General features: G+C 41.2%; 1 protein-coding gene across 5 annotated transcripts in view; it reads right to left on the reverse strand.

Moving 5' to 3' along the window:
• Window positions 1-8,774, reverse strand: part of LOC102380720 (ATP-binding cassette sub-family G member 2) — a 47,825-nt gene that overhangs the window by 9,909 nt on the left and 29,142 nt on the right. For 4 of the 5 annotated variants that reach the window (XM_006018112.3, XM_006018110.3, XM_006018111.3 and 1 more), the window contains 2 exons: window positions 3,839-3,928; window positions 2,286-2,410 (listed from right to left, as the gene is read on the reverse strand). In XM_006018112.3, coding sequence (XP_006018174.1) covers window positions 2,286-2,410; window positions 3,839-3,928 — 215 coding nt within the window. The remainder of the gene's footprint in view (window positions 1-2,285; window positions 2,411-3,838; window positions 3,929-8,774) is intronic. The other variant, XM_014517149.2, reaches the window with a different exon arrangement.

Consider the following 8,774-nt stretch of genomic DNA (forward strand, 5'->3'; position numbering starts at 1 on the left):
AGAGCCTTCGGACATGTGTAGCACTTTGGTTCCTCCTTTTGTCTGCCTTTGGTAATTAGTTTTACTCTCCAGAGTACTGAAATGCTTTAGTCTATCTGAGATCTTTGGGCTTAATACAGAGGTATCTAATTAAAATTTACTGGCCTGTGCTTTACAGGAGAGTCACTTTCATGAACTAATATTCCTTTCAAATTTTAAATTTTACGAAATTATGAAAGGAGTATAATCAATCATGAAACTTTCTCATCTGTTGAGTAAACAAAACCTAAAGAAAAATATGTCTTGAACTATACTTAGAGCTCAGTAGGCAAATGAATATACATTCTGTATATATGAGTCAATAAAAAGGCTAACTAAAGAAGCATTCCAACTAGAGGGGAAGGAGTAGCAAGGTCATCTCTCTATGTGCGCTAACTTTCCTCTTTCAAATACTTCCTCAAAACCCTGATTTCTACACTTGCACACTTTCCTCATCAACTTGGTCTATACTTTGAAATATAAGAATCTGTAAAAATTTACTCACTCTATGGTATTCCCGTGTGTATGCAATTTAATTCTTTTCCCTCATTTCTCTCCCCACTTCCTTATTACCTTTTGGGTGTATGTCTCCCTAATTTCTTTCCTCTTTTCAGTCATGGTGATTAATTCCATACTGTCATATTGAATGAAATAGTTTGAATGTTTGTAAAGGTTGCCCATTAGCCAGTTTCAGGAAGAAGATAGGATTTATCTCCTTATCTAGTTCATTGTTTTGGAACTATGTGCAAAATGTCCTGACTTCGCTTAATTTAAATTTAATCTTTAGAAGTCTTTTACAAAGAGAGCAAATATTCTGAATCCCGAGACATCAAAGCCTAGGGCCTTTTAACCAAATTGTTAAGAAAAGGGCATTTACAGTGATATGGAAGTCTCCCCAAGAGTAATTTAAAATGCTCAACAAAGGCAAAGAATCTGTTGAGTAAGATCCAAGCCCAAATTTGGGAGTAATGACAAGTTGAGTAGGAGGAGCCCACTGACAGCAGCTCACTCAATAAAAACTGTAATTTACTGTCCCAATTTGGAGGTGACTTCACTTGCAGAACAACGAAGGAAGAATCGCAAGTGTAGCTCGGATCAGAGTGATCACCTGACCCAACCTCTCCGTGAACACGAATCTCTTAGTTCACGCTGAAGCCGCGGAGCACCTGAAAGGGACTGAAGGAAGGGGACTTAGTCCTATCACTGCTGAGGCCAGCCTATTGAATTGTATTGCTGAGGCGAGCCCATTGAATCGTACTACTGAGGCCAACCCATTAAATCGTACTACTGAGGAATGAAACCATATTTTGGTATTTGGCTTCTCGGAATTCTAGGATTGAAAGTAAATTATGAAAAAGAATAGTATTGATTCAAATTTAACTTTTAGTTGTAATTGTAGTTGTTTTTGTAACACTAATTCTTATAGCATTGTTTGGGAAGGAAGTGCATTTGGAGCATTGTTTCTGATATATGTAATTATTGTGTTTTTAATGTTTGTGGTGTTTCTTAAAGCTAAGCAGTGTTATATACGTAGCAAAGAGTTTTAAAATAAAATCGTGTTATATGAATTAAGTGTGTAATCATTGTGAAATCGTGCAATCAGCTAACTACTCCCCCAGCCAGTGCATCAAAATGAATCAATAAATTGTGTGGGATTTTCTCTATTCCATAACCCACTAGAGACACATACTTTATATGTAGTCCCATTTATTTGATCTGATTGGTTTAAAGACACTTTATAAAAGGGATGATGTCGTCTTTAGTATCTTGAAAGCTCCACATACTCATGGTACAATATAGTTTATTATTAATTGATTTTTATGCCATAGCTTCAGCTGGTATGAACTGACATGGCTTCCAGGAGAAAATCTAGCCTAATTTAACCAGAGTAATAATTAATACCTATAGAAAGCTATGTTCATAAATACGCTTAAATCTATTGCTCGCAAGTCAGTAGGGATTGGATAAATCAGAAAAGATCCATTTAGAGTTTGAAAGATTTGCATAAAATAATGTAAACATGTCCCCTTGCCAAGCTAGATAAAGATCTGTATTAACAGTATTAAGAAAACATTCTGTTTATTCCACTTAGTATATGGATTCTCATATGTTTATGCTTAAGGGAGAGACAAGACAGAAATAGAAGGGGATTGTTGCTTTATCAGGAAGAAGTGAAAATGAGACCACCTGTAGAGGCCTGAAATACTTGCTAATCAATGAACGTTCATGGTTCCTTTTGATGCAGTTTTATTTTATAGGATACTTGCCTATCATGAAATAATTTATGCAGGTGAAAATGATGCTTGGTAAAGTCCTCATTGGTATTAGATCAGCCAGTATCTTTGAGAAGAAATATGCAGACACTCTGTAGTACCCACTGACATATTCATGTCTAGAACAGATATTAAAGATTATAAATCAATACTAAAGCAATTATGTTATTTATCAAGCATTCTCAGAGAAAACTGACACACTTAGACAATCCTCATCCATTGCATGTCAGTGGGATTTAGACTTCTAATTCTTATAGACTATTTTTTGACAATCCCAGACTGTCCTGTTCATTATTTTGGAACTAACCAGTCTCAGTCTTTTCAAGCTATTTACAATACCAAAATCTTTCTACCCCTTGCATAATTTTTATCATCTGTCTTGAACTATGTTGAAAATGACAATGTATTTATTTTAACTTTTTTGAACTGTTACCCATGAACTATGCTACTGATATGCATATTTACATGAGTACATATGAAACTGAATACGTATTTACACTGGTAGTGCAGACATTTTATTCTTATGCTGGATTCATACCATCTGGTTCAGATGATTTGCTGTTTTTCTGTTAATCCATTCATGTCAGAACTTCCCTCTTTAGAAAGCTCAGTCACTTTAAATCTCATAGTCTTTAGATAACTATCCTTCATCTTTAAGACACATGCAAAAAAATGCTTAACTTCCCTCCAATGGGAAAGTAATCTTATCTTCCTTATTTGTTCCCTTTACTCCCTACCAGTCTAGTGGACTTACTGATTCTCTCACACCTTCTGGATTCTGATATGTATTGCCATAATTTCTCCTTGCTTTTATGTTTTTACCTATTTTCTCTCTATTCTTCTTAGGATTACTAATTTTAATATAATCTGTCATAGTTTATGATCCTTTCTGCTAATTTCAATGTCATTTTTGATTCTTTGTTTAGCTCAAATAACCTCCTGAACTTTGACCATACTGCATTTTTTTTTGCCTTGGTTGTTTTGATTTCTTTTTTGGTTATAGAAATGTATATCTTTGTTGAGTTATGAGTGTTAAAGTAGTCTGCATGCTGATTCTATAGATTTTCATCCCTTAGTTTTGATTTTGGGGTTTTAAAAAAATCGTTTGATTGTTAGCAATATATAACATATGTGATGTTTTATTACTGTATACTACCTGGCAAAAGAATTTTGGTCATTTATACTACAGACACATTACCTAGAACCAAACTATGATTTTTGGAGCTATAATTTTGTTGCAATTTCATTAACCAGGCACTAGTAAAGGGGTAGGGGGTCAGTAGCAATAATCTATTTAATCTCTTCCTCCAACTCCAGACTAGATGTGATTTCTGCTTTAAAAAAATATTAGCAGTGATATTAACAATGTCAGTATTTTAATTATAACTGAAACAGTTCACATCTTTATCTTACGGCTAAATCTTGATCTTCAATAGTACTTTCATTGGTATGCCCTGAAGATAATTGGCAGATTAAGACAAAAGACTGACTGGTAAATTGATACAAAACAATAGGCAATGTTTTCCATAACACAATATTTTACCTACATAAATATCTTTTTTTCTGTGACAAAAAGCTCAATAGTAGTAATGCTGTTCATACACTGATTGGTGGTTAAAAAGAACAAAGCACCAACTCTGTGGAGAGAACAAGCAAAAGTTAAAAAAGAAGCTGTGCACATTTTTAAGCTAAAAAGGCAGGGAAAAGAATTGTCAGGGGAATATGTATCGTGGTATTACCACATGAGAATGGAATAAAGAAGTAATAAGTTAACTGTACAGGAAATAGCAAAAAGGGTCTTGATTTTGTCTTTGTGCTTGATTATGTTCTGGCTAAGGAGGGATGCAGGTTGTTTCCCTTGGAAGGCAACGGCTCCATTTGTTTGGCGCTGCTGCACTGTAATGGATGTTCTTTAAGCTCCTTAGTGCAGGGCATGCCTTTCTATTATGTGTTTGTAAAGAACCTAAACCAATGGGGCCCTAGTCAAAGTTAAAAAACCCTTGATGCCCTCTATGAATGCAGACAGACAAAAGAAATAGCATGTGTTCCCCTCTCAGGCATTGACTGTGTTACTTGACTACAACACCAATAGTATGCCTACTCTGGCTCTCCCTTGACACTGCTGCCAAAAAATATGGGCTACCTACCACCTTCTGCTCCATATATTCCAAACCAGGAACTGAGGCAGTGAAGAGGCTCTGGGGCAGAGATCTTGAGAGTAGCAGCAAGAGATGTACCTGGTGCATCTTCACTGCTCCATTTCTAGATTTGGAGTATGGGGAGCAAAATGAGTGTGGGGGCTTATTTTTCAGCAGCAGCCTAAAGAACAGCACAAAACCTGTTCTGACATGCTCTTAATCCCTGCCAAAATCTAAAGGACAAGATCAGAATCTGTGAAGCAGATGCAGGAAGATTGCCACTGGCAGAAAGTGATCTCTCACCCCTCAGCACAGCATTTGTAGCTAAGCACCCAGGATGAGATTTTCAAGAGTTCAGTGACTTACTGAGGAAAAGACTCAATGAAAGTGAAATCATTCACATATTTTTCAGTTTTCTCATCCTGAGCCCATACAATTTAGAACAGCGGTTCTCAACCTTTTTAGACTCAAGGCACCATTGGAAAATGCCAGCTCTTAGCTTTCACTCATTTCTTGACTACAGACAAATTATTCTGTTGCAAAGAACTCTGGAAAGACCACAAGTTAAAATGCTGTTCGACACTACTGATTCCTATTTGAAATCTCTGGGTTTATTTTGTGAATCCTATGCAGGTGATGTGAACCTAACAGTTGCATGGTACTCTTAAAAGGGCCCCAGTTGAGAATTGCTGGTTTAGAATGATTTTACAGAGTAAAAAAAATACTGGGTTCTGCAACATAGCCCTTAAAAATGTGAATATCCCCAAAATACCATATTTACTCGAATCCAAAATGAGTTCTTTCCCCCTCATTCAATATGTGGGAAAGAAGCCCCTGTCCTGAATTTGAGTACAAGCTGGGAGGCAGGCAGCTGCTGCAGCTCTGACTCTGGCTGGATGCACTGCTCTACTTGAGAACACCCTGGGACTTGAAAATAATTGGTATTGTATTCTGTAATCATCTTGCTTGCTTTGCTTACATTATTCTTATTTCCTATCACACTGTATCAATAACATTTGCTTATTATCAAATGGAAGAAGTCATGGTCAGTCTGATGGTTTGGGTCTGCCTGGAACAATGTCAGGACTGGGTCATAAATCCAGTGCCAACAATTGGTGACTCCACTGGGACCAGGTCCAGCGTCAACAACTGGGGACTCTGGGACCAGATCCAGTGACAACAGGTGAGGGGACCTCCTCCCTGCCTCTGCTCCCATTATCCCCAAGGGAGGTCTTGGCACCTTTCCTTCAGCCTTACTGACTGCCCATGAAGGCATAGGAATGTCTCGAGTTCTCAAAGGTGTGGGAAATGCTCTGCTATGAAAATCAGCTAAAGACAGGCCTGCAGGACAGTTGCAGAGAAGCTGCCAAAGCTGTGCTCAGAGCTCACAACGAAGGATTACCCTGGCCTTGCCAGAGCTCCAGAGCAGGTCTGTGTGTTCCAGCTAAGACATGGGTGTCAGGACCTAAGGAGGGCAAAGGGGACAAGGTCAGTTTTCCCTCCCTGATTTTTAATAGCACAGTGCCTCTTGCTTCTGGGAGACAACTACAAGCTCTTGCATTGGCTTCAATGACTGACTTGGAGGATGCATTTAGTGCCAACAACATCAACAGCTCCTCTGGCTTTGAATTATACCTGTATTAACGAGCCAGGGGAAGCGGATGCATCAGTTTGGGAGGGAAGAACAAGGAAGCTGGCTTGCTGCATCAGGAACTTACACTGAAGCTATGGGTGTGGTGCCTGAGCATCTAACCCCCAGCTGGCTGCTTCTTTCTCTCTGTATTTTTTTATTTTTATTTCATGTTCCAGGTCATCTTAGCCAAATCAGTTCCAAATCCTGTCAATTCAGCCTATCAATGCCCCATGTGCTCCATGCCCCAGGCTGGATACTTGCTGGTGATAGCACCAAATAGATTTGAACAATTGAGCAGAACTCAATTATTCAAATCCATGTGGCGCTACAACCAGCCAAGTATCTTCTTTCCCCAACTTTTCAGCCAGGGGCTTCAGATACTTCCAAAATCATGGCAGGCATCCTACGTGCAGGCCCAAGCCTGGAGGTCTTGGGTTTTGGATGCTCCTGAGAGTCACTTGCCCTTAACCAATAAGCTAAAGGAGCAAGTGAATCAGCCACCTCCTTCATTGGTGCTGAAGTCTCAGACACTGTCTACCACATCTTCTCCTGGCTTTCTCCCTGTTCTTGCCATTTATTACTAGTACCATCTGGAGATAGAACTAAAAGATGGAGTCTATATGTGCTCCTGTATTTAGAGGTGGGAAGAAGCACTATAAGAACCCTGAAGGGTCACTTATGGTGCTGGAGAACAGGTGTAAACAGCTACTAGGTTATATGATCTCTGATTTTTTTTTTTTTTTACTGGCCTTGAAGAGCAGCAAAATAGAAAGAGAAGAGCAAATAGTAACAAGCCTACATACATACCCACCCTGGCCCAGGAGTTGGAGTCAGAGCTTCAGTTGCAACCCAGACCATTACCCACCCCCCACAGCCTCTACTCCTCTGTCTGTCACCCTCCCCTGCTTCTGCTACTTATCCTCTGTCCTGGCTCCAGCCCAGGGTATACAGCACATGATCATTCTGGTCCCCACACATTTATACAGTGGTGGCAGCAGCTCCAACCCCAGCTGTGGGGCTGGGACCAGGAATGTCACCACTACAACCACTGCTGCTTGGCCAAGCAGAGGCCAGAGAGATCATATGCTCTGTGCCTCAGGCTGGAGCAGAGCCAGAGCCATGACATGGCAAGTGGTGGCTGGGGGATGGGCAAGTAGCAGGATAAGCCAAGTGGGAGGGGCAAGTGGAGGGGACAGGTATTGAGGGGACACAATCATAGAGGGACCTGTGGTGAGGGAAGGTATTGTGCGGGTGGGGTAGGCACTGAGCCATGCAGGCATCAGGGGGCAGGGAGCAGAAGGGGTAAGGGGCAAGAGTCAGGCCACTTGACTGTCCCGTCATCTGCCCCCCCTACTCCTGCCTGCCCCAAAACAGCAGTGGGGGGGGGGGGGGGGGGAAATAAGGAGACCCTCCAAGGGATGAAATTAAGATGCCCTTCCAATATTTAGATTCTATACATGGAAATTATAACAGTTATAATGTTTTCATGTATAGAATCTAATGGGAAGGTCATCTTCAATTTGAAATCATCTTGAATTCAGGTAAATACTGGAAGCAATCCCATTTACATGGACAAAGACAGCAGAATTGGGACTTTCTTAATTATCATTTTAAATCCCACTAGCATTGTGAGGTTCAGACAAAAGCTTTGAAATCCAACTGAGCTGTGTATAGTGTGAGTGTGTATTTACTATTTACTCAAATACAAGATGAGAATCTTTCCCCCACACACTTGTCATGGGGGGAGCCTCATCTTGGATTTGAGTATTGGCTTGGGGCAGATGGTAGCTCAGCTCCACCTTTGGCCCCAAGCTTGGAGCTTTGGCCCCTTTGCCACTTGCCCTGGGAATGGCTCATTTGGTGGGAGTAGGGGCAAAGGACCAGCGGGAGAACAGGGGAGATCGCATGGTGAAGGAGACCCTGAGTAAGCATGGGATCCAGGGAGTGGGGAGGCAGGCTGCAGGGGGGAGGAGGCTGTTGGGGAGACAGGCACAGGGGCAAGGGGCAGGAGGTAAGCACAGACTTGGAGGAGCAGGCAGCAGGGGGGCACATGGCAGGGGGCAAGTGGCATAGGGGAGGTACAGGGGCAGAGGGTTGGCCCCTTATCCCCTGCCACAGTAGTTTGCAGGTGAGGGGTGAATTTAAGATGGTCTTCCACTAATTACATTCTACACATGGGAAATTATAGCAAATTTATAATTTTCTATGTATAATATCTAATTATTGGGGGGATTGTCTTAAATTTCAAAGTCATCTTGGATTCAAGTAAATACAGGGGGTGTTTATAAAAGTAATTTTTAGTTCTTATGTAACTAACGTTTGGAAGGGCTAGACATTTTTAAATCTGCAGGTCCAGATGCCCTCCACCCAAGGGTGTTGAGGGAGATGGCACGGGTCATCGTGGAGCCCTTGGCCCGGCTGTATGAGCATTTGTGGTCATTTGGCCAGGTGCCAGGGGATTGGAAACTGGCTAATGTGGTCCCAATTTTCACGAAGGGGAGGAAGGAGGACCCAAGTAACTCTAGGCCTGTAAGCCTCACCTCGGTGCTTGGGAAGATCTTGGAGAGAATCATCAAGGAGCACATCTGTGGGGGGCCTGCAGGGGAGATTATGCTCAGGGGCAATCAGCATGGGTTCATCAAAGGCAGGTCCTGCCAGACCAAACTGATTGATTTTTATGACCAAGTAACTAAATCCTTGGATGATGGTGTC

The sequence above is a fragment of the Alligator sinensis genome, unplaced genomic scaffold, assembly GCF_000455745.1.
Source record: "Alligator sinensis unplaced genomic scaffold, ASM45574v1 scaffold125_1, whole genome shotgun sequence".
Classification (NCBI taxonomy): Eukaryota; Metazoa; Chordata; order Crocodylia; family Alligatoridae; genus Alligator; species Alligator sinensis.